Genomic DNA, 26,263 nt, shown 5'->3' with positions numbered 1-26,263 from the left:
TTTGTGTGTGTGTTTGTGTTTGTTTGTGTGTCTATCGACCTGCCAGCGCTTTCGTTCGGTAAGTCACATCACCTCTATTACATATATGTGTGTACCTGATAATCAAGGCCGAAGTAAGAAATGTGTATGTGAAAAATTTATTTGTGTATTTGTGAAATGTTATTCCCATATGTTAGACTTATATTGCTATATACTGGAAACCATACAACAGTTTTCTGTTAAACTTTATTGCAATTATTTCATTATGTTCTCCTGTACAAAGTATGATTCACAGGACCAATAGATATACAATATAATACAATACAATAAGAAAGTCAACATCTACAAATACATTCATACTTCGCAAATGACTGTGGTGTGTATGGCAGAGGAAACGTCCCATCAGGGTTTCTTCCAGTTCCATGTGTGTGTGAGAAGAATGAGTGCTTAAATGCCTCAGTGCATGCTGTAATTAGTATTACCTCGTCTTTGTGGACCTACAGTAGTAATATGTAGGTTGCTGTAGTGTATTCCTAGACTCCTCATTTAATACTGTTTCTTGAAAATTTGTTAGTAGGCTGTTGCAGGATTGTTTGCATCTTATCTTCAGCAGTCTGTCATTTCAGGTTTTTCAGCATCTCTCTGATGGTCTACTGTGGATCAAATAAACCTGTTACCATTTTTGCTGTTCTTCTTTGTATACATCTAATATCTCCTGTTTATTTGGTATAGATCCCATACACTTGAGAAATATTCTAGGGTCAGTGACACATGTATTTTGTAAACAGTCTCATTTATAGACTGACCGCATTTTCCCAATATCCCACCAATGCAGTGAAGTCTGCTAGTGGCCCTTACCTGAGGCTAAGCCTATGTACTCATTCCATTTCATATCTTTATAAATTGTTACATTCAAATTTTTTGTATGAGTGTACTTGTTTCAGCCATAACTCTTTGATATTGTAGTCATAATATACTAGGTTTTTGCTATCAGCCATAACTCTTTGATATTGTAGTCATAAGATACTAGGCTTTTGCTTTTCGTGTAGTGCACAATTTTAGACCCTTTGTGCCACTTTAAAACTTATCAATATCTGAGTGGATAATAATTCATGCACCTTCATCAGACAATACCCCATTCTAGATAATTGCATAATCCAAGAATATCTTGAAGTTATGTGAGTAATAGTCTGTTAGATTTTAATTTACAACATTATCAACAAGGGTTGCTACACACTTCCCTGGGGCAAACCTGAATTTACTTCTACATCTGCCAGTGACTCTCCATCCGAGACGACATGCTGTCTCCTCCTTAACAAGAAATCCTCTACCTATCAACAATTATGTTTCTACATCAGTACTCTGCAATCCACATTACGATGCATGGCAGAGGTTACCCCATACCATTACTAGCCATATCCTTCCCTGTTCCACTTGCAAATAGAATGAGAGAAAGACAACTCCATGTGAGCCCTAATTTCTTTAATCTTATATTCATGGTCCTAACACGCAATGTATGTTGGAGAAAACAGAATCATTCTGCAGTCTGCTTAAAGTTCTGTTTCTCTAAATTTTTTCAATAGTGTTCCTGCTGAAGAATGTTGCCTTCCGTCCAGGGATTCCCATTTGAATTCCTGAAGCATCTCTGTAACATTTGCATCTTGTTCAAACTTACCAGTAACAAATCTAGCAGGCTCACCTCTGAATTGCTTCAATGTCATCCTATACTCTGACCTGGTATGGATTCCAAACACTCAAGCAATACTCAAGCAGTACTCAGACTAGTGTGCTATATGTGGTCTCCTGTACAGATGAACCACACTTTCCTAGAATTCTCTGAATAAACTGAAGTTGACTATTCACCTTTTCTACTACTATGCTCAGATCTTGCTCCATTTCATATCACTTTGGGATGTTATGCCTAGATATTTAAACAAATGTGACTGTGTCAAGCAAGGCACTACTAATGCTGTATCCGAACATTATGGGTCTGTTTTTCCTACTCATCTCCATTAACTTACAGTTTTCTACATCACACCAACTGGAAATTTTGTTTAAGTCACTTTGTATCCTCCTGCAGTCACTCAGTGAACACACTTTACCATACACAACACCATATTTAGCCAACAACCCCAGATTGCTGTCCACCCTGTCTGCCAAATCTCTTATGTGTATAGAGAATAACATTGGTCCTATCACACTTCTACAAAATGGCTAAGCAAGGATGGTTAGAGGACAAATGTAAGGATGTAGAGCCTTATCTCACTAGGGGTAAGATAGATACTGCCTACAGGAAACTTAAAGAGACCTTTGGAGAAAAGAGAACCACTTGCATGAATATCAAGAGCTCAGATGGAAACCCAGTTCTAAGCAAAGAAGGGAAAGCAGAAGGGTGGAAGGAATATATAGAGGGTCTATACAAGGGTGATGTTCTTAAGGACAGTATTATAGAAATGTAAGAGACTGTAGATGAAGAAGAAATGGGAGACATGATACTGCGTGAAGAGTTTGACAGAGCACTGAAAGACCTAAGTCGAAACAAGGTCCTGGGAGTGGACAACATTCCATTAGAACTACTGACAGCCTTGGGAGAGCCAGTCCTGACAAAATTCTATCATCTGGTGAGCAAGCTGTATGAGAGAGGCGAAATACCCTCAGACTTCAAGAAGAATATAATAATTCCAATCCCAAAGAAAGCAAGTATTGACAGAAGTGAAAATTACCGAACTATCAGTTTAATAAGCCACTGCTGCAAAATACTAACATGAATTCTTTACAGACCAATGGAAAAACTGGTAGAAGCCAACCTCGGGGAAGATCAGTTTGGATTCTGTAGAAATGTTGGAACATGTGAGGCAATACTGACCCTATAACTTATCTTAGAAAATAGATTAAGGAAAGGCAAACCTATGTTTCTAGCATTTGTAGACTTAGAGGAAGCTTTTGACAATGTTGACTGGAATACTCTCTTTCAAATTCTGAAGGTGGCAGGGTAAAATACAGGGAGCGAAAGGCTATTTACAATTTGTACAGAAACCAGATGGCAGTTATAAGAGTCGAGGGGCATGAAAGGGAAGCAGTGGTTGGGAAGGGAATGAGACAGGGTTGTAGCCTATCCCTGATGTTATTCAATCTGTATATTGAGCAAGCAGTAAAAGAAACAAAAGAAAAATTCGGAGTAGGAATTAAAATCCATGGAGAAGAAATAAAAACTTTGAGGTTCGCCGATGACATTGTAATTCTGTCAGAGACAGCAAAGGACTTGGAAGAGCAGTTGAATGGAATGGATAGTGTCTTGGAAGGAGGATATAAGATGAACATCAACAAAAGTAAAACAAGGATAATGGAATGTAGTCAAATTAAGTCGGGTGATGCTGAGGGAATTAGATTAGGAAATGAGACACTTAAAGTAGTAAAGGAGTTTTGCTATTTGGGGAGCAAAATAACTGATGATGGTCGAAGTAGAGAGGATATAAAATGTAGACTGGAAATGCCAAGGAAAGCATTTCTGAAGAAGAGAAATTTGTTAACATTAAGTGTAATTTAAGTGTCAGGAAGTCGTTTCTGAAAGTATTTGTATGGAGTTTAGCTATGTATGGAAGTGAAACATGGACGATAAAAAGTTTAGACAAGAAGAGAATAGAAGCTTTAGAAAAGTGGTGCTACACAAGAATGCTGTAGATTAGATGGGTAGATCACATAACTAATGGGGAGGCATTGAATAGAATTGGAGAGAAAAGAAATTTGTGGCTTAAGTTGACTAGAAGAAGGGAATGGTTGGTAGGGCATATTCTGAGGCATCAAGGGATCACAAATTTAGTATTGGAGGGCAGCATGGACGGTAAAAATCGCAGAGGGAGACCAAGAGATGAATACACTAAACAGATTCAGAAGGATGTAGGTTGCAGTAGGTACTGGGAGATGAAGAACCTTGAACAGGATAGATTAGCATGGAGAGTTACATCAAACCAGTCTCTGGACTGAAGACCACAACAACAACAACAACACACTTCTCTGGGACACTCCTGATTCAATTCAATTCAATCTCTTTATTGATCTGTTAGCAATATACATTGTATGGATGTTGTCAATTACAATATAATTTCTTATATTTAATTTGTTTCAAAAACTTGGATAATAAATACAAATATTTTATATCAGTATATATAAATAGTATTACGTTCCCATATTCAGATATTCTTCAATGTTATAAAAACTATGTGTTAGTAAAAATTGTTTAAAATCTACCTTTAATTTATGAAATACTTTAATTTTCTGTATTGTAGCAGACAATGCACTAAAAAGTATTTTAGGCTGGTAGTATATATTTTTTTGGTAGAGTGCTCCTTTGTGGGTGTCTCTGTGAAAATCATCTCTGTTCCTTGTCTCATGTTATGAACATGATTATTTAATGCTGAAAATTCCTGGTGAGTTTTCAGAAAGCAGACCCATTCATAGATGTACAAGCTAGGAAGAGTCATTATTTTTAATTCTTTAAATATTTCCCTGCTTGGCACTTTGCAGGGAACCCCTTTCATTATTCTAATAGACCTTTTTGGAAGTTTGAAAGCTTGTTGTGGCATACCTGTATTTCCCCAGAAGATCACACCATATCTAAGCAGACTGTTCATAAAAGCATAATAGGTACACAGCAATGATTCAGTGTTGCAACAGTCTCGAAGCATTCTTTGCACATAGCAGCATTTACTTAGCTTTTTTAGTCAAAACTTTTAGATTTTTTTCCCATTTCAAGTGCTCATCCATCCATATACCTTGGAATTTTGTGTATGGAGCTTGTGCAATAACATAGTTTCCTAACTCAGCTTTTACTCTTCTTCTAACTTTACTTTTAATATTACTGAAATTCATCAATACCATTTTATCCTTATTTATGATCAAAGCACTATCGCTAAACCATTTTCCTGTCTCATTTATTGTCCTAGAGACACTCTGCTGTAGATTATCCTTGGTGTATCCTTTTATGAAAATGAAAATGCTAGTGTCATCAGTGAACATCACCATTTCTGCAACTGTCAGATGGTGTGACAAATCATTTATAACACAACGAATAACAGAGGGCCTAACACGAAACCCTGGGGCACTCCAGAACTAATTTTTTTTTTTAATCTGAAAGATACTCTTTGCCTTCATGACATATTTGTACTTTCTGTTGTCTATCAGAGAGATAAGGCTTGAACCATTTGAAGGTGAGTCCCTGGGCCCCATAAGATTCTAGTTTCATAAGCAATAAGTCATGGCTTATTAGATCAAACGCTTTAGATAAATTTAAGAATATCCCATAGCTTAATTCATTTTTGTCCAAGGCATTTAGGACCATTTTCATGAATTGGAAGACTGCCATTTCTGTGGATCTGTTCTTTCTAAACCCAATTTGAGCATTATTCAGTATTTTATTTTTATTCAGGAAGTCATCTAGCCTTTCATACATTACTCTTTCAATTACTTTAGAAAAACCTGGCAATAATGACACTGGCCTATAACTATTTATGTCAGCTGTACTATCCTTTTTGTGAAGTGACTTTATTATGGAGAGTTTTAGTTTTGATGGTACCATAGTCTCTGAGGAACATTCGCCTTTGACGATAACATACTGGGTTCTATAACTTAAGAAGACCTCGAGCCACTTGCATATCTGTGAACCTATTCCTTATATATATTTTTTTGTTTGTTTGATCATACTTTTGTTTACAAGCCTTGGTGTGAGACTGAGTCAAATGGTTTTTTTGGAAGTCAAGAAATATTCCACCTACTTGGCTGTCATGACCCTTTTCTTTCAGGATGTCATGTGAGAAATCCTCATATGTTGTCTGAATCCATATTCATTTACTTGGATGAGGTCATCCTGTTCAAGATACCTTTTATGTGTGGTATCAGAATATGTTCTATGATTATACAGCAAATTTATGTGAAAGACATCAGAGGGTAATGTGATTGATCACTTCTCCTAACTTTCATTCTGACTGGTATTACTCATATTTCTTGTAGCTGCTTGGCATTTTCTTTTGTTTGAGGGATCTACAATTTCCGTAGAGAATTTCTTAGAGATTCCTCTATGTTGTGGAGCTCTTTTCAGTTGCAACTATTGCATCTGTTTCTCAATGCCACTGACACTAATATCTGCATTGCTCATTTTTGCATTAGTGAATTAAACTGGGGCAGTGCTCTTGGATTTTACTTTGTAAAAGAACATTAGAATAGACATCAGCATTTAGGGTTTTGGTTTGGTATCCTCAATTTCAGTTCCTATATCATCCATGACTCTCTGCGCACTAATTTTGGTGCCACTGACTGGCATTTCTTTGGGTTTTGTGGGGTCCTTTGGGAAGATTCTTCTGTGGTAGTCATTGAAGGCTCCACACATCTCCATTTTGATGATCAAAATTGTTTTGTTTAGCAGGTCTCTATCTCTAACCATATGCTTCGTTTTACACATTTTATGCAGTGATTACAGCAGAAGTTTTGTTGCAGGGATTGTATACCATGGAAGGTTCCTCCTATTACATAGTGTTATCCAGTATTTGGTCATCTATTCTGCTAAACTTGAGACATAGTTCCTGTACATGTTACTGCCCAGTGCTCAGTACTTCAAGTTCCTGTTTGAGATATGACACTTCCACCTCTTTATCTAAGTTTACTGAATATCTAAACCCATCTACTTGTTCTATTGGCTTTTGTACTTTGGAAATCATTGTTCCTACAACTGCCTTATGGTCACTGACATCAGTTTCAGTTTGGACATCCACAGAGAGGTCTAATTGTTACCATTAGTTACAATGTATTTCCACGTTAGTGCTCTTCTGAACTGCCTGTTCTAGATAGTTTTCAGAGAAGGCATTTACTAATGTCTCTTAGGATGTCTTGTCATGACCATCATTTGCGAAACTGTAATTTTCCCAGTTGATGGTTGGATGATTAAAGTATCCTCCAATGATGTGACAATGATTATGAAACATACATGCTAGTGAACAGCAGTTTTCTCTCTTGATACACAGTCTTGCCCAAACAGTCTCGCATGCAGCTTCTATTTCTATCTTGATGAAAGTGAGTTTGTTGTCTGTTATGATGAACACACTACTGGCATTTTCCAGTTCACCTATCTTTTTGATTTATTTCAAAAAACTCACTGCTATCTGTTTTGGGGTTTAGCTAATTTGTGGTACCTAATGTTACTTTAGGATCACCTACAATTTTTTTCAGTCTCTAGGATTTTAGTGCTTTGGATATTGGTCACTAGTATTTTAATAGTCTCATCTGTAGGCAGCTTTTCCTTCGATCTTGTCCTAATAAATTACACTACCATAATAATACAATACAGCTACCAGTATCTTGGCTATATGGAGAGTCAGCTTATCTGCCTATGAAATTGGAGCCCAGATGACAGACATCATTCATTCCAAATGATGTCACAATGTGCAACTGGTCCATCTTTTTCTCTCAATAGCCACTGAACAATAACTTCCACACATTGAATGAGACCTACAGGCATGAAATTGAGCACAAGATGGTCTTTGCTATCTGTTGCTTTCACTTCCCTAAGGAAATTTAAATAGTACAGTCGAATCATTGACAATTAAGAGAATTTCCTCTTTTGCATTGAATATATGTCTGTATTTTTTAACCGTCAATTTTCTATGAAATACATTATGCCAGGCACTTATAAACTTCCGAAAATATACTTAAATTAAATTAAGGGACTGAATCTCTTAACAAGGATACTATTGCCAAAATTGTATAAAGCACAAATTTGATTGCAACTGATAATATTAGTACAGAATGCAGTTTTCATTGCATACTACATATGAAAATACAGAGTATATCATGGCAGATACAGGAGTTGTGATACAATGAAAGAAATGTGATGGATAAACAACAAGAAAAGTATGTTGAAATTCTATGTAAAATGGGATTTAGATTTTCGAGATTATGATCACTTTTGTGCACAAACTAAATACCAGAAGTCATATTATATACACAAATTATCATGCTTCTTTGTGGTATCTTCTACACTAGTGTGCCAAAGATTAACAGTGATGCGTCAGTTGGTCCCACTGAAAGCAATGTAAATCATGAAGCACAACACCCCACTTCCTCTCCATGAGGAAGCTATCCTTAGGACACTGTGTTATTTATTCCTCATTCAGATAAACTTCAACAAAAAGTGTAAAGTACCTAACAGACCAAGTTAAAGTGAGCCCAAAAAGCAATTACTTGAAGACTAATGTAATGTATCTCTAATATATCCTAAAGAAAACAGTACAAATTATAAGTGAAGTCATACACATTCAATACATAATTATTGTATTTAGGACAGTTGAAAAAATGAATGGATGGAATACAAAAGAAATAAATAGAAGAGGGAAAATGCCATGTAACACATTTGGTAAAATAAATAGGATTTTCAAAATCAAACTTCCATTTGTGTCTCCAACAGTGACTTCACAATGTTTGTGCCTTACTAATTTTGATTTATAGCAGTGATTTGTGGACTTCCAGTGGGAAAAACTATTAGAAAACTAAGAGTTTCTCTGCAAGCAATGAGGAGATGTATGTTGGGAATTACTAGGAGAAACAGAAAGACAAACTAATGGAACAGTGATGAGACAAGCGTCTGAGGTAGAATTATGACTGCAATGAAAGTGAGCTGAAGGCAGATGGTATCTGTCCAAGTGAACAGGTGACAGATGAAAAAATAATGTTGTCAGTTGGATTTCAAGAAACAACTAAACACAAAGATGATCATCTAATGATAGGAAAGTCTATTACATTAGAAAACATATATTAACTGTGATACTGCTCTCATTATGCTCCTGGTTCCTTGTAGACTTTGTTGAATCCTAAGTGGCTAGGACAGAACGATAGAAAAATTATATATTTTCCCATTGTTTGATGTTGAAATGAGCTGATGGAAATTTATGTTTTATTCATATCTTATATATCCTTTGTTATTCAGTGAGTGGTGGCAGCAGACCACAAGAATGGTGCTATTATTATAAGTGTGATGATGCTGGTAAAGTGAATCCAGTATGTACGCATGACCTTGTATGCTGGTCATACCAAATAGCTAATGGAATGGATTACTTAGCTCAGAGAAAGGTAAATCATTTTTTTTGTAATCGGAAGTTTATACCAACATACATTTCTTGAACATTTTTCGTGTTAGCTTCTTTGTTGCCTTTTTTTGTAGGTGTTACATGGAGACCTGGCAGCTCGAAACATTCTACTGGCCGATGGGAATGTTGTGAAGATCTGTGATTTTGGTTTGGCAAAGAATATGTATCGTTCCAACATATACAAAAAGAAGAGTAGTGTAAGTCAACACTTCAAAGTGAACACCATTACACTATTAAACTATATTGGATTAAAAGATAAGCTGTTAATGCTATTAACCTTTTCATGATTATTTTTAATTGGGTTTCACATAGCAGAGAAATGAAATTAAGGTTTAAGTCAAGATGAGATAATTACAAATGGAATCCCAGTTCAGATTCCCCAAGTACAGAGACAAAAACTGGTTATGACATTTTCACAGAAGCTAATCTGAGTTTCAGTTGAAATGATTTAGGGAAACCATGGAATAATGGAGACCACATAGTCAGGTAGAGATTTGAACCCTGCTCTTTCCAAATGATAACTAAAATCCTTAACTGATGTGCCTTTGTGTTTAATTGAAAAAAGAAACCAACAGCACCACTGAAAATGGACTTACTAGATTTTCTTAAGCAAGCAGTGTGTACTCCCCAAGCAATAGTCAGTTTTGAAAACTGAACTCTTAAAGAGAGCATAAAAAATGTTATCTTGCTGAAAACCAGCAGCTCTTATGACTTTTTAGGCATTTCAGCCAAAGTAGTGGCATTCTTTTTCATCAGTCAATGAGTCCAGCTGTTAGAATCTTTTTATTATTTTGCTGGTCCGCAAACAGGATTGCTTGTATATTTTTCTGCTTCAACTCAGTAATGTCCTGGAAAGATTATTTTCTAGCCAAGTGTAGTAAAAATATTATAGGAACTAGTTAACTGAACATCCCGCAGAAAAGCTTTTTCAGGGACATAGGGGATTCTTAGATTCTTGTGGCAATATGTTTTCTGCCCAGTAGTATATGTGATTAAAAATAATAGTGAACTTAGGAGAAACTGTGGAACTGACTACAATACTAGATGTAAAAGTAATTTCCATATGATCTCCACATCTGTGTCTAGGATTCAGAATGGAGTTATATATTATAGTGAGTAAGTCTCTAACAGGTTGCTGCCAGAGGTCAGGCAGTATTTGGGGTGCAGGGGCAGGGAGGGAGGAATGACACAGAATTACTGGCCAGGCTTACTTTTCGGACATGGTATTATGATACTACTTATAGACACAGTAAAATACATACACTATTCTACCTTTTGGAACCAATAGTTCCTTCCTTGAGGAGGAGAGAGTATTAGATTGGGGGACATTACAAGGGAAGGACAAGTCCCTCAGAGTCTAGGATTAGAGGGACTCATCTGTTTTTTGGATGATTGGAGACAAAAATTAAAAAAGGGGTGGGGGTGTTGTACAAAGAGAGTAGGAGGTCAAAGATAGTACAGTGGTAAGCACTGTGCCAGGTTCAATATGGAGATGATGAGGAATAAAACATGGAGAGTAAGAGGAAGAGAAATGAATAGTGACATTAAGGTAGATTAAAGAAGAAAGGGAGAGGGGGAAAACAAAGATGAAAAAGTAAATGCATAATCAAAATGAAGAAATAGTGAGAAAAAATTAATGAAAAGTTTATATATATGTTCCCCCCTCCAGAGTTCAAGAAAACTAATGTCAGGAGGGAGCATCCAAATAGCCCATATGATGTAACTGACAGGTTTAGTGGTGGTTATTCCTACATAAAACCCTCTGCAGTAGACACAAATTACTTGATAAACAGGATGCATTATTTCACATGCTTCTCTGCCTTTGATATCGTAGGATTTACCAATAATGAGACTAAAGCAGGTGGTATCAGGATTGTTCACGTGTCAGGTTTTACAGCAGGAATGATTACAGGTAGGGGTAATGGTTTGAGGATCTCATATTGTTTGACTAGGATGTTACAAAGATTAGGAGGGTGATGGCTCATGACAGAGGGTAGGATAGGTAGGATACAAGGGAGAGAGAATCTCATGTCAGGGTTTGACTTGAGGAAGTCGTAGCTTGGCAGAGAAATATGTCGAGGCATTCAAAGACTGTGGGATGCTGGGTGACAAAAGCAGTGCTTCTGACATTTTTGGAAGAGCTTTATTAGTCAGAGTAGGAGGATACTTCATGGGAGATTTTTTTGCAAACTGGTGTGTGGGGTAGTAGCGGCAGAGAAAAGTTTGGCAGAGGTTGCTGGTGTAAGTATCGAGCAAACCGTTGGTGGAGCAGATGAGTTTAGCTGTCAAAGTGTATGTATTGTTGCTTGTTGGTTGGTATTATATGAGCTGAGGTTCGTTGTGGGCTTCAGTGAGATGGAGGTCAAAGAAGGTAGCTTTTGATTTGGAGAATGACTAGATGAATTTCAGTAGAGAAAAAGAGTTAAGCTGTTGCTAGAACTGGAGCAGTTCTTCACCATGAGTCCAGACCACAAAGATGTCAACAGTGTATCTGTACCAAGCCAGGGCGTCAAACTCTTGGATCTTGAGGTGTGCCTGTGCCATGTGGGCCACAGAAGAGTTAGTGTACTACGAAGCTCTTTTGGTTCTCACAGCATTCCCCCTGATTTGATTATAGACCTGGCCCTCAAAGATGCAGTAGTTATGGGTGAGGATGAAATTGTATTGGCTGACAGTAAACAAGCTTTTAGGAAGACTTTCAGGTGGCTGTTGGGAGGTATATTGTCTTAAGGCTAAGAAATCATGTGTTTGGGGATATTGGTGTAATGCAGTGTCTCATCAATAGTTAATTCCAGGTGTCCAGGTGGGAGAGGGGTGAGAATGGATTTGAGGTGTTCTGGGAACAGGTTGGCATCTGTAAAAGACAAGGCAAAAATAGGGCAAAAGACTCTGTGTGATGGGTTGGAGGTTTCAGTTAACCTGTGATGAGATTTGTTCTGTGGGAGCTTCGTCTTAGGGTTTTCAGGACTTTCTGCATCTCATTCTGGATGCAAGAAATGGGGCCATTAGGAATGGTTTTGTATATCAAGGTGCCTGAGAGCTGACATTGGACCTCTGTCACATATTCTGATGGTCTACTAGAACAGTAGCATAACCAATGTCTGGTTGATGACAGAGTGGTCTATCTCCAGGTTATGGATACCTTGGAACTCATCTTGAGTAATGTTTGAGGTTTCAGTGATAATCCTCAGGAAAAATCAAGAAGCAATGGAGGAAGTGAGTAATTCCTGCAATGAGAATTCAAGAGGAGGAGGAGAAGGATCCAATTTGAGATCTTGGTTGTAATCATTCCAGGAAAGATTCAGTGCCCACTCTGTTGGTTATAGGTTGGTATTACAGTAATGAAACCATGTGGCATACTGGGTCAGCAGCAGCAGTTCCCCGTCACTTGCTGTCCCTGTGGTTTGGTCCCAAACACTTTCAAGTGGGCTAGCATCGAGTGGTTGAGACCAAACAGCTGAGTGGCCCCTTCCATACATCTAAGGAAATATGGTGGATAGCTACACATTCCAAGGCATAGGAAAGAGCATCATGTCTGCCCACACTACAATGTCATAGCCTATGCCCATGTGCATGAGTTTTGCATGGCTTTACAAGCCACATATGTGGCTTGTTGGTGCCAATGTACTGTCCCTCTCTCACTGTACAACTTAGACACAACAGTGATTTACTCCGCATTGGTACACAAACAAGATCTGTGGCTACTTTCTCAAACCATATTCATACACACAGCAGAAGAGTTGTAGCAGTAGACCGAAGAAAATGGCTGTTCTGTACTGTTGATGTGATCATATACACTTCATGTGTGGATCCAAAGAGATCAGATGGAAAGAGAAAAATATGATTTTATCCACTAGAATATTGGAAAAATGTATGAATTACAAAAAGGAAAAAATGTTGTATTCTTTTTTATCCCTACAGCCTGCAACACAGAGCAACATACAGTCACAGAAATAAAAATTCTGCTACCCAGTGGGCATGACTGCAGCAAGATGTGTCATACTGGGAGACAAGGACCTCATTTGTTGAGCCCTAGACTGTTAGAATTTGGTTCTGCTCACCAATTTGAGGATGTTGGTGGGGGGTTTCCGCATTCATTTAGTCAGATGGTGAGTGTGGGTTGAAAAAAAAAAGGGAGGGGGTGGTCAACCTTGAATAACCAATTGTTAGATGTTATTTACTTCTTCTCCACATCGGTGAGTATTAATAAATGGAATTTCTCATTGAAACGGAGCAAGAATTTTTTTGCTCATTTTGATTTTTTCTGTTTTCAATTTTTAATTTTCAGTGTTGACCTCATCTTATTGGTTTATGGGTAAAACTATTTTTGTGAGTATTTTCTAGCTTTATTCTGTAGCTCATTGGATACATTTTACATACTCTAATGAAATATGCTTACCTTTTGGGTGTGGGAGTTATGTACCTCCAAAACAATATTAAGTGGTCAAGCATTACCTTTGAGATACAATAATTTTGGTGTACTTTTTGTCAAATTTAGTTCTTCAAGTGTAACACTTTTTCAAACTAAATAATGGCAATTTTAGAATATTTTCCACTCTTGGGTAAATTTCTGTGGATGTCCATGCACAGATGTTAGGCTTTCAACTCTTGCCTCCTCTAACTACTTGTCTCTATTGGATGTTACAAACCAATTTTCTTGTCACTCAGCCTCTTTCATGGTTTCTCTAATGGTCTAGTGCATATGCTCCATTTGGTTCATTATTATTTTAGATATTCTGTTTTCTGATGTTCTTATTTTGGCACCTACCTGTGAAAATAAAATAATGGCTTTAAAAGAAAATGAGTCTCTTTCTCCCTCACAACTGTGTTTATGCCGTAGATTATTTCTTGAGTATGAATAAGCTGTTGATTACAGTCCTTTCAATAACCTTAAAATGTATTTATTTTTAATGAGACTGTATGCCTGTGGTTCAATTTTTATGTTTCCCATCATAATGTTTATCAAGAATGTGAGCTATAGAATAGACATTAATGAGGAAAACATTATGACCACCTGCTTAATAGCATGTTGGTCTACCTTTGGAAGGCAGCACTGCAGCGACTCTGCATCATACAGATGTGACAAGCCCTTGGTAGGTTTCTGGAGGCATGTGGGACCAGAAGTCGAAGCACAGGTCATGTAATTCCCATTAGGTACAAGTTGGTGCTTTGTGGGTGCAGAGTAAGTGCCAAATGTGTGCCATCAGTTTCTGATCAGGTGAATTTGTTGGCCAAAACGTTATGTGATATCACTGTAATTCACCTCAAACAACCAGCTTGTTATCCTGCTGTTCAGGTCATCCTACTGCAAGAAGTTATTGCCTTTGGGGGAAGGCATTAAACATGAAGGGATGCAGGTGGTCTGCATCTACATTTATACTCCACAAATTGCTTTGCTGTGTGCCTGTGTTGGAGAAGTTACTTTGTATACCATTATCACTCCCCCTCCCTTTTCCAGTGTGTAGTGGTCGCAGGAAGGACAAACAGTTGGTAAGGTTCCATGTAAGGTTATATCTGTGGTATTTCCTCCAGAAATACATAGGAGGAAGCAATATATTGGTTGACTCTCCCAGGAACAAATGCTCTCAGAATTTTAACAGTAAACCTCACCATAATGGAAAATGCCTCGCTTGCAGAGTCTGCCACTGGAAAAGGCTGAGCATCTCCACAGCAGTTCTCTTCTTTGGAGCTTCTCTGTTTTGTCCATCAATCCTTTCACTAACCGATTCCAAACTAACAAGTAATATTCTACCATCAGTCAGATGAGGATTTCATAAACTACCTCCTTTATGGATGGACTACACTTCCTGAAGCTCCTTCCAAAGATTCTGTCTGTCAGCTGTCTTACTTTCAATTACTTTTATGTGTTAATTCCACTTTAAATTAGCCGGCCGGAGTGGCCGAGCGGTTCTAGGCGCTACAGTCTGGAGCTGCGCGACTGCTACGGTCGCAGGTTTGAATCCTGCCTCCGGCATGGATGTGTGTGATATTCCTAGGTTAGTTAGGTTTAAGTAGTTCTAAGTTCTAGGGGACTGATGACCTCAGCAGTTTAGTCCCATAGTGCTCAGAGCCATTTGAACCATCTTAAATATTTCTGTATGCATATTGCTCAATATTTTTATGGGTGCCTCAGGTTCCAGTGACTGTTACATAATCAAGTAATCATTCAATAATGGGTTTTCTGTTTATTTACACACCTCATGTTACATTTGTTAATGTTGAGGGCCAACTGCCAATCCCTGCACCAAGTGTTTATTCTCTGTAGTTCTTTCTGCGTTTCACTGCAGTTGTCTAGTATTGTGACTTCTCCATATATAACAACATCCTGTGCAAGGAATCTCATGGAACTTCTGACAGTAACCATCATTTTGTATTCTCTCTACTGAGAATGAGATGTGATGTGTTGTTCTTACTCTTCAGTCCAATCACCCAGCTGGGCTGATATTTTGTTTGGTAGGTGGCAGGGCAGAAATGTATCAAAAGCCTTCCAGAAATCAAGGAATATGGATTAACCTAGGTTCTGGTATTCACTGGTTTCTGGGTTTGTGGACAAACAGAGCAAGTTTTATTCCACACGATCATTGTTTTTGGAATCCATATTGATTCCTAGAGAAGGAGATTTTCAGTCTCCAAAAATGTCATAAAATGTGTGCATAAAATATATTACAGAATTCTACAACATAGTGACATCAAATAGTCCACCGTTATCATGATGCCTTCAATTACTATCCCAAATCTGATGGAAGCTGAAGTGAATGTCCCCTATAGTTGATGCCTGATATCATCCCAGATGTGCCCTGTCAGGCCCATATGTATGCCACAGTGAATGTTTTGAGCAGCCATGTCTGAACGATGGTGTATTTGGACATGACCAACAACATGTTGTAATAACAAACACCATTCATCCAAGAAGGTGGCACACACTGATCATTGTACATTATTCCCCATTGCAATCATAATTAATGATGCAGCTGACTCAACATGGGGACAAATACGGGAGATCTGCTGCTGAGGCCCCTGTTCAGCAGTGTGCACTGAACAGTGTGTTCTGACACACTTATGTCTGCACCAGCACTGTACTCTGTCATCAGATCTGCCACAGATTGCCATCTATGCTGTATTACAGAGTGGGGAAGCCTAACATCCAAGTTCTGACATGAGAGGTGGACATCCAATACCTTGTCACCTATTCATAGGTTCATCATCCTGCAGCTATTTTTCCATATATGTTCATGAGAGCAGCATGCTAACAATTGACCAGCTTTACAGTTTCCAAGATTGTTGCTACCAAATGCCAGGCATAACAATCAGCCCTTTCCCAAAGCTGCTTATGTCAGGGAATTGCCTCATTTGCAGCCCATATCAACACTAAAATAATTCCCCACTCATCTCTGCTGTGCACTTACAGTTTCCTTACCATGTCACATGTGCACAACACCACTAGGTGGCATGTAGTCTTGTGATGTGCAGTGGCCATGAAGTTTCTGCTCGTCATTGTGTAACTTGCTAGCTTCCCTATTATTAGCACATGAAATTAGCCAAATGGTTTTGCTGCCTCTTGCTCACCTTTCATCTCATGTCATATGCCATCTGTGTAGCTTGAGTAATGAAATTTCCATGTTGTATGTTATAGTTGACCACTCTATGTGGAAACAATATAGTTGTCTATCAGTCATGATTGAAGATCAGTTGTTAACAAGGTGAAAGCATGTAGGTAAAGAAAGTTCTATAAATTTGACATGCCAATTACATGACAGTCTTTCATATTGGCAGCTGAAAAACAATAATCACTAAAACTAAATAAATATTTCATATTAATCCTATACCTAATTAAAGTGGTTTGCATACTAATATAATTGTACCAAGCTAGAGCTGTGGACCACTGATTAGAAATATAAATATATTAATCTGAGACATAATCATATGTGACATCATCACTAATTAAGAATATCTTTTGTCATTTAAATTCTCTTTGGATCCGTATTGCTTATTTCATAACCATGTCTCCATATTGTGTGGCGAATGTGTTTGCCTCCACTTTAAACAATCCTCTTTTCAAATCATCATAAAATATTTTGTTAAACAAATTCTTAACTTTTAGGGACCACTGCCATTTAAATGGATGGCTATAGAAGCCATAAAGGACCGCATATTTTCAACACAATCAGATGTGTGGTCCTATGGTGTGACTCTGTGGGAGCTCTTTTCTTTGGCAACGACACCATACCCAGGTGAACAAAATTAGTACTTTATTTTTTATGAATTTACCATCTAATAGAAACTAATTAAGCTGCTTTCTTACTACAGGCATGGAGCCAGATGAGAGATTACTTCAGAGGTTGATTAATGGCTACCGAATGGAAAAACCACAGTATGCTACCAACAAAATGTAGGTGAAAACTTATGTAGTATCATTTATTATGTTCATTAGACTGTAATGGAAAAAGGTCACATGAGTTAAATCTGTTCCATTATTTTTCACAAAATCTGAGTTACCTAGTATCAGTCATTTAGCCTGTGGTGAAATATTTATTTATTGATGTGGTGATTTATGGGTCTGTGCGGCAGCTGATGCACTCATCTGCTTAAAAAGAGATTTTATTATGCTTTGCCTGTATCATATAATGTTTGTATAAACTAAGTCAAGATTTTTCATTGCCCACAGGAATGTTTCATTTTAGATATAGTGCTTTCTATGTGAGTGTAGAGGTCTAAATTCTTTACTGTGATATGTACACAACAGATTAAAAAATGTACTCATGTTGGTTTTTATAAAAGAAATTTAATTGTTAGGAACTTTTTCCCTGAATTTATTTGTCTGGACTGTCATGTTACATTAAATGAAACAAGGGTGATAAACTGTATAGATAAGAAGAGAATGGAAATTTTTGAGGTTTATAATTTGAGAAGAATACTGTAGTTTAAATGGATAGATCAGAATGAAAAGAAATGTACCACACTACTTGACTAAAAGAAAGAATTGGTTGCAAGGACACACCTAGAGGCTCTAATGTGGTAATTGAGTAAACTATGGTGGTAAAAATTGTAGAGGGACAACATTGTAGTATGGAAAACTGCACCAAATCTGTCTTAGAACAGAAAAATACAACAGCTTCTGTGTGGCTGAGCTCTTGTCAGAAAACATCAAATACAGGGTGAGTCAAGAAGGATTTTACAACTTAGGAATGATACAGAAATTTATTGATATAACTTACAGAATCAGTGAGTGTGTCATATTACAGCAGACAGCCTCAAGTTTGATTCATGTAGTGTATCATTACCCATTCTGCCAGAAGGAGCATCAGCTTAGTGCACAGTTAAAACTGCTACTGTCACTGGTGTAGAGTGTGCTCGCTGTGTGTTTTGGTTCCATGAAACAAATTCTGTAAGTGCTGTTTGGCATAAATTTCACACCAAATATGCCAAATAACCCCCAAGCAGGCCTACAATTTCCTCTTGGCATGAGAACTTTCTTGAGATGGATTGTTCAGTATGACATGATAAATCACCAGGTCACACATGTGTTAATGATTATTGCTTATCAGGATATGGTTGAAAACTTTTTAATACTGCAGATTGATGAAGATGTCTGAGATGGGATGGTTTCCTACCAGTAAGATAGTGCACCACTTCATTTCCTCACAGAGGTTTGATGTTCCTTGATAATTGCTTCCCAGGTCAGTGGATTGGCTGTGAAGGGCCAGTAACATGGCCACCTTGCTCCCCAGACTTGATACTACTGGATTTCGCTCTCTGGGATTTCATTAAAGACCATGTGTATGTTCCTCCGCACCACGCATTTTAGCCACCCTGAAAAACCGAATCTATGCTGCCGTTGCACAAGTTATGCCTGATTTGCTTCAATGAATGATGGAAGAAATTGATTACCAGTGGGATGTTCATCACATCACAAATGGTAGTCACATGAATCCAAAATGACACTTGACACTTCTATGTCAATCTTGAGGTTGTTTGCTATAAAATGACCCATCTATCAATTCTCTAAGTTATCTCAATAAATTTGTATATCATGCCAAATTTGTAAAGTTTGTTTTGACTCACCTTGTGTATTATTTTGTCTGGATTGGGCCAACTGCTGCATACAAGGCAGTACAAGGAGCAAATTTGATCATGGGAAATGTGATCAGCATGCCACCAATCCCTCCACCCATCATTGTCAGTAGATGAATCCTGATGATGCTAGTCCTCCTTTATTTAAGCAGCTCCCAATTTGCCCTCACAAGGGCTGAATGAATGGAGCCTGTACCAAACCTCTGTATCTCAGATAAATTTTTGGAGCTACCAGGAATTGAACCCAGATCCTTCCACACCAAAGGCAGTGATGCTAACCATTCGGATACTCTGACAGTATTCTTTTCTGGTTCTATACTTTTGATTAACTTTTAACCATGATTTACTACATATCCCTCGAGCAGAAAAATGTTCACAGCACTCTAAAGAGAACACAATAGAACTGCATCCCAACATTATCATCTTGAAACAAATTAATCTGGTCCTGCATGGCTCCTGAAACTGCTGATCCTGGGAAACCCAGCTGCAATCATCATGTACAGTATCTGAAGAAAGCTTGATAGAGTTAATCAGGTAAATTTGGTGTCTCTAAATTAAAATATTTCAGTTGAGACCTCTTAAATAAATTTCTTCATACTGAATTTCTACCCATGTTTTGGAGCCAAATAGATAGAACAGATAATTAATTTTGGGTATACTGTAGGTAAATGTAACAGCCAATAATGTCTTATATATTAGTGATTCAGTAAATAGTATCATTTGCAGTATTAGACTTTTTGCAGGTGACATGATGGATAGTATTAGTTGCAGTCATAGATTTGTTACAGGTGACATGGTTATCTGGAAGAAATGCAATTTCATAAAAATTATTGGTTAGAATCCCATTAATAAGATAACTGAAAAGCTTGTACTATGTATTATAATATAATTGGATAGGTAAAAAATCTACTCACCAAGTTGTGGCTTTGAAACAAATGTATAAAAAAAAATGTTTTATTTCTGCAAGCTTTCAGAGCCAGTGACTCCGTCTGCTGGTAGGAAACGTTGAAGGGGAAGAAAGAGGGGTGAAGGGAAAGGCACAGGAGAGATTTAGAAAGGCACCTTACTGGATGGCATGTGTAGGAAAGACTGACTGTTGAGGAGTGCACCAGGCAAGTTTTGGAAACCTGAGAGCATAAAAGTGCAAGACATGGTGATATGCAAGACAGAGATTACTGCTAAAACATCGTGCACTATTTAATAAGAGAGAAAAGCTAAGTGCATTGTATGTAACAGAGACAGGGAGTGGATGGCAAAAAATAGACAGTCCAGAAAATGATAGATGTAGAAAACACAAGTGGAGTGAAGAAAGGAGTGGTTACTGTGAAGAAATGCTGGGATGGAAAGTAGTTACTGTGAAGAAATGATGAGATGGAAGAAATTAACATAATTTAAGGCCAGTTGGGTGACGAGAACCAAGGACGTGTTGTAGCACTAGTTCCCACCTGTGGAGTTCTGAGAAACTGGTTTTTGGGGGAAGAGTCCAGATGACGCATTTAGTGAAAGAGGCACTGAGGTCACGACGTCATGTTGTAGAGCATTCGCTGCAACAGGATATTGTGTGTTGCTTGTATGTGCACTCTGCCTATGACTATTCATCCTAACTGACAATTTGGTGGTAGTTGTGCCTATGTAAAAGGTTGAACAGTGTTTACTTAACAGCTGATAATGACATGTGTCATTTCACAGGTGGCTCTCCCTTTGATAGAATATGTTTTGCCTGTTACTGGGCAATTGATTATTTTTTTGGCTATACTATACATTGATTAATTAAAATTTGTCAACTTATGTCAGCCAGCCTGAATTTTCAAGTGATCAGTAACACATTTTGCCGAGATTGATTTGCACAGTTTGTAAACAATGCTTCAGCTGTAAATAAAATTTAGCATTTAAACACCACATCAGTTTGCAAGTTTTGTGGACACCATTTAGACAACTGTAATTGATTCTGAAAGTCATTGCCACGAAGCTGTTAGTTTTAAATATGTAGTGGATGGAATGTGTTTGAATGTAGTATTCACAGAATACTCATTAGGCTAATCCCACTTGCAAATTCAAGGTGACTTCTAGTATTTGGGGATTGTTATGTTACCACTGCTAAAATATTAGATAAAAGCGTAAAGAGCTTCATGTTCCCAGTTGTTACTACAACAGTAGAACACAGACTAATGGGCATCAAGTACACAGGTAAACATATGAACCATACTAGGGTTATGTGTTTGCTTATGTGTAGTAGGTTAAGGCTGGTGTTTGTGGGATCTCTTCTCTTTGTGATGGAAGAGTGATTTGGAGAGCTGGTAACCAGTTACTATTTGATTTCATTCAAGTTACACATATATTATCATGTTGAAATGAAACAATGAAAAATCCAGGATGAAATAATGACAGTGTTACGAAGAAGATAGATTGCTACTCATTATATAGCGGAGATGTTGAATTGCAGACAGGAACAATAAAAATCCTGCTAACAAGTAAGCTTTTTGCCTAAAAGGGCTTCTTCTGAATTAGAAAACATACACATGGACATTCATGCAAACACACACAACCACTGTTTCTAGCTGCTTTAGCCAGAGGCATCCTTTATACTTATCTTGTTCTTTCTACCACCACATGTCCTTAGTTTTAACTTATCTAATCCACTCCCATTTTCAAGTTCTGAAACCCATCCACACAATTAAATGATGAAATATTTCATGCACTGGTTCATAGAATACCAGATTTGTTTTTTTCTGGTGACAGCAGCCTCCTGAGTAATCAGCTATGGGCAATCTCAAAGCTGTTGATATTCATCTCAAAATTTTTACTGTACATGGATGTGTTGAGTGAAAATCTTATCCATCAATGATGTCATTCATTGAAGAGTGGAAAGACAAATATTAATGATAATGGCAGTGTTGGCCATTCCTCTGTAGCCAGCAGCCGAATGGTACAGAAAATTCATTAAAATATGTTTCTCAATATCTCAACTGTCAGACACCTTTTTTTCCAGTTTTCTCAGTTTTACATGAGATTGTGACTAAATAATTAAGGTACCACAATTACTGTGTATTTTTTTTAATGTTTTTGTGTGACAATGCTCAGCCACACTCTACCTGGCAAATATAATAACTGTGTCAGTTAAAACAGTATGTTTTTGCACACATGCCTTGCAGCCCAGACTTGACTTCAAGAGATTTACACCTCGTAATGCATATGTGAAGGTGGTTGACTACTAATGCTGTGGCTCCAATAGAGAACTTCAAATATCCTGCCATGGGCTAACTGCAATTGCAGGGAGCAGAACAATATGCGGTGGGAATTTATCAACTTGTCAAGAGATATTACAAATGCTTAAATATGAGTGGCGGTTATGTACATCTACATCTACATCTACATCTACAGCCATACTCTGCAAGCCACCAGATGGTGTGTGGCGGATGGTACTTTTGAGTACCTCTGTCAGTTCTCCTTTCTATTCCAGTCTTGTATTGTTCATGGAAAGAAAGATTGTCGGTATGCCTCTGTGTGGGCTCTAATATCTCTGATTTTATCCTCATGGTCACTTTGCGAGATATACATAGGAGGGAGCAATATACTGCTTGACTCCTCAGAGAAGGTATATTCTTGAAACTTCAACAAAAGCCCGTACCGAGCTACTGAGCGTCTCTCCTGCAGAGTCTTCCACTGGAGTTTATCTATCATCTCTGTAATGCTTTCACGATTACTAATTGATCCTATAACGAAGCGTGCTGCTCTCCATTGGATCTTCTCTTTCTCTTCTATCAACCCTATCTGGTACGGATCCCACACTGGTGACCAGTATTCAAGCAGTGGGCGAACAAGTGTACTGTAACCTACTTCCTTTGTATTCAGATTGCATTTCCTTAGGATTCTTCCAGTGAATCTCAGTCTGGCATCTGCTTTACCGACGATCAACTTTATATGATCATTCCATTTTAAATCACTCCTAATGCCTACTCCCATATTGTGTGGTTTCAATATTTTTCTAATAAATATGATTCATCTGTCCAAGTATTTCATTTATAGCCTTACTGTCAGGATAACCCTCATATGAGTATCATACATATCATACAACAACATTGTCTGTAGCTCGTGGTCAAGCAGTTAGCATTGCTGCCTCTGGATCACGGGGTCCCGAGTTCGATTCCCAGCTGGGTTGGGGATTTCCTCTGCCTGGGGACTGGGTGTTTGTGTTGTCCTCATGATTTCATCATCATCATCATTCATGACAGTAGCTATGTTGGACTGTGAAAAAAATTTGACCTTGTACAAATTGGGAGTGTGTACGGGCGTGGATGTAGTTGAGTGCCCAACAAACCAAACATCATCATCATCATACAACAACATTAAAACAAGTTACTTAACTATTGGTATGTGTATTTCAGATATGAGATTATGCTGAGCTGTTGGCACACTGACCCTAATAAAAGAGTGACTTTCTCGCAGTTGGTTGAAGAATTTGGAAATATCCTGGGAGAGAGAACCTTAACTGTGAGTAAATGAAAATGTTAGAGTTCTTCATGCTGTTTTAAAGTTATAGCTTTTGCGTTAGTGTTAAATAATAGGTAAAATAATCATTTTCCTATGCTGTATATTTTATTAATTGTCAAAAAGTTACTTTAAAGTTCAGAGAAAAGGTCCTCAGATGCTTTCTGTTGTTTTGTGATGTAAATCTTGAAACAAAAACTGTGTGCTCTAGTTATTACACATTTGTATATGGATAACCTTTCTTATACGAAAATTAAATATTTGTCTTCCTATTTTAGCAGCCACTAACAAAGAATTGTTAAGAAAATGCTGTACTTTTTGGTGTTTTTTAATGATATGTGCAATAATGTTAAAGTGACATAAGTATTTATATGAAAAGGGAAATCCACTTAATAAAACTACAAAATTACACTGAAAAAGATTAGCTGGCCTGGACATACCTTCGGCAAGTGATATCCCAGCACTGATGAGGAACACATTTAAAACTGAAAACACTAAACGTAATTTTTGGCATTATTAGTTTCTTCTGCAGAGAGTAAAGGGAGTGCACAAAGAGTTATAAAGCCTGCCAAGATTTTTCTAGAAACTCAAATTTTATAATTGAACACTTCATTAACTAACATATTGTTGTAGTAAAACTACCGTTTTTTTGGAGGGGGGGGGGGGTCGGGAGAAAAGGTAATATGTTCGTTAGAAAGACAAGAATAAGGATTTTCATATAATGTAGGTTAATCCTAAAACAAGCTCTTAGTAGCAGGGTCAAATTTTTAACCTCAAGTGGTTTTGGTGAATAGTAAATTTTGAATACTTTATTAAATAAAATGTTTCTGCATGAACTAATTGTAATGTCATTATCAACAGGATGTAAACTATATGCCAACTATATGCCAACTATATGCCAAATAATAATGTTTGGAAAAATACAGATGAAATGAGAATTATGTAAACGATTTATTGCAGCAAAATAGCCATTATAGTTATACATTAGATTACAATCATTTGAGAGTGAATTACAAGGATGTATTGAGTGTCTGCATAATTCTTAGTAGTAGATTACATTCAGTGCAGGTATTATAACAGATTATCATTTGAACCATTTATTGCATAGTCTCTAATTGATCTGGTCCTCTTGTTGCATATTTCTATATGGTATCTCTCACAAGACTGTCCAAACATAGCGTACACTTGCAAAGGTTTGACGGTTCGTGGTATGTTGTATCTGCACAAATTTCGTGGTGGAGTCCGTGTACTGCGAGTCTTGTAAGTACGTGTCTCATCTCAAAATTTGCTGCTGTCCAAGTGCGGTCGATCATGGCCCCGGAGCCATAGAATTCCGTTGGTACCTCCTCTTCTTTCTTGAGTAGTGATCTTAGTAGGTTCTCTGATGCTGATGTGTTGGGAAGTAAGAACCTTGTCCTTAGATCCTCAATGAGGATTTTTGATTTGAAGAGTCTGTGTCTAGATTTAGTGTTCTGATGGAACTTACTTCGTTTATCGCTCTGATGGCCTGTGTCGCTTTCTCTGTTGTGTGTTTAGTGAAGCACTTTGCGGATGGCTGGAGTGTTATCCCTAGATATTTGTAATCTTTTGTGATAGATATTTGCTTCCCTTGTAGTGCAATTATTGTCGGTTTTTGGGATTTGCCCGCCTGGTCTGAATACCATCATTTCCGTCTTGTCGGTGTTGACTACGAACTTGTGTTTTGTGCACCATTTTTCCACATCTTCTATAGTCTCCTGTAGTTTCTTCAAGTTTTTTGAGCCTATCACAATGTTGTCCGCGTAGGCATATGCTTCGACATCTTCATCATGAGCGATTGCCATAATGTCCTTTGCTGCCAGAATGAACAGGAGCGGGATTAGTGGGTCTCCTTGGAGTACTCCGTTTGTTTGCCTTATTGGTTCAGACAGGTCGAGGTTGTCCGAGATCCTTATCTCGTTCCATTCATTTATGGAATTTATAATCCTCGTCCAGATGCTGTCTCTTCCCAGTGTTTCGTTGAGCATCCTTTTTACTAATGATCGATTGAGGAGGTCGAAGGCCTTTGTGAAGTCTATGAATACAGCATAATATTTTTGCTTCTTATCGATGGTTTCCCATATGTTTTTTAAAAGCAGCTCCACTGCTGTAATAGTGGATCTTTTTTCCCTGAACCCAAATTGAGATTCTGGGAGGTGGTCTTCCAAAGTGTGTCTTATTATTCATGTGATTAGTTTTGCGAATACCTTAAAAGGGTTGTTTTCCAAGGCTATTCCTCTGTATTTGTTTGTGTCCTTTGGGTCGCCCTTCCCTTTGTACATTACCCTTACTATTGATTTTCTCCACTGGACTGGGATTTTTGCTGTTTCAATGCATTTGCTATAAAGTTTTGTCCAGGTTGGTGCTAGCAGATGGGCTGTGTCTTTAAGGTATTCGTTGTAAAGCATGTCCGGTCGCGCTGCTTTCTTCCTTTTTGTTGATTCAATGATGTTTCGGACCTCATTTGGAGTGAGTGGGGACCAGGCTGGCATCTCTTGCGGTGTGAGCTCTTGACTTGCTACCTGTGCTCCTTCTCTACCATCTTTGTTGAGAATGTCTTTGAAATGTCTCGTCCA

The 26,263-nt window shown here is 37.8% G+C and overlaps 1 protein-coding gene across 2 annotated transcripts in view; it reads left to right on the top strand.

Annotated features, from left to right (window-relative positions):
* Positions 1 to 26,263, top strand: part of LOC126199370 (mast/stem cell growth factor receptor kita-like) — a 277,142-nt gene that overhangs the window by 234,353 nt on the left and 16,526 nt on the right. For both annotated transcript variants that reach the window (XM_049936274.1, XM_049936273.1), the window contains exons 16-20: positions 8,951 to 9,093; positions 9,185 to 9,307; positions 17,212 to 17,341; positions 17,418 to 17,499; positions 23,567 to 23,672. In XM_049936274.1, the coding sequence (XP_049792231.1) occupies positions 8,951 to 9,093; positions 9,185 to 9,307; positions 17,212 to 17,341; positions 17,418 to 17,499; positions 23,567 to 23,672 (584 nt within the window). The remainder of the gene's footprint in view (positions 1 to 8,950; positions 9,094 to 9,184; positions 9,308 to 17,211; positions 17,342 to 17,417; positions 17,500 to 23,566; positions 23,673 to 26,263) is intronic.

The sequence above is a fragment of the Schistocerca nitens genome, chromosome 8 (assembly GCF_023898315.1).
Source record: "Schistocerca nitens isolate TAMUIC-IGC-003100 chromosome 8, iqSchNite1.1, whole genome shotgun sequence".
In the NCBI taxonomy this organism is placed as follows: Eukaryota; Metazoa; Arthropoda; class Insecta; order Orthoptera; family Acrididae; genus Schistocerca; species Schistocerca nitens.
This window is presented reverse-complemented; position numbering and strand designations above follow the sequence as displayed.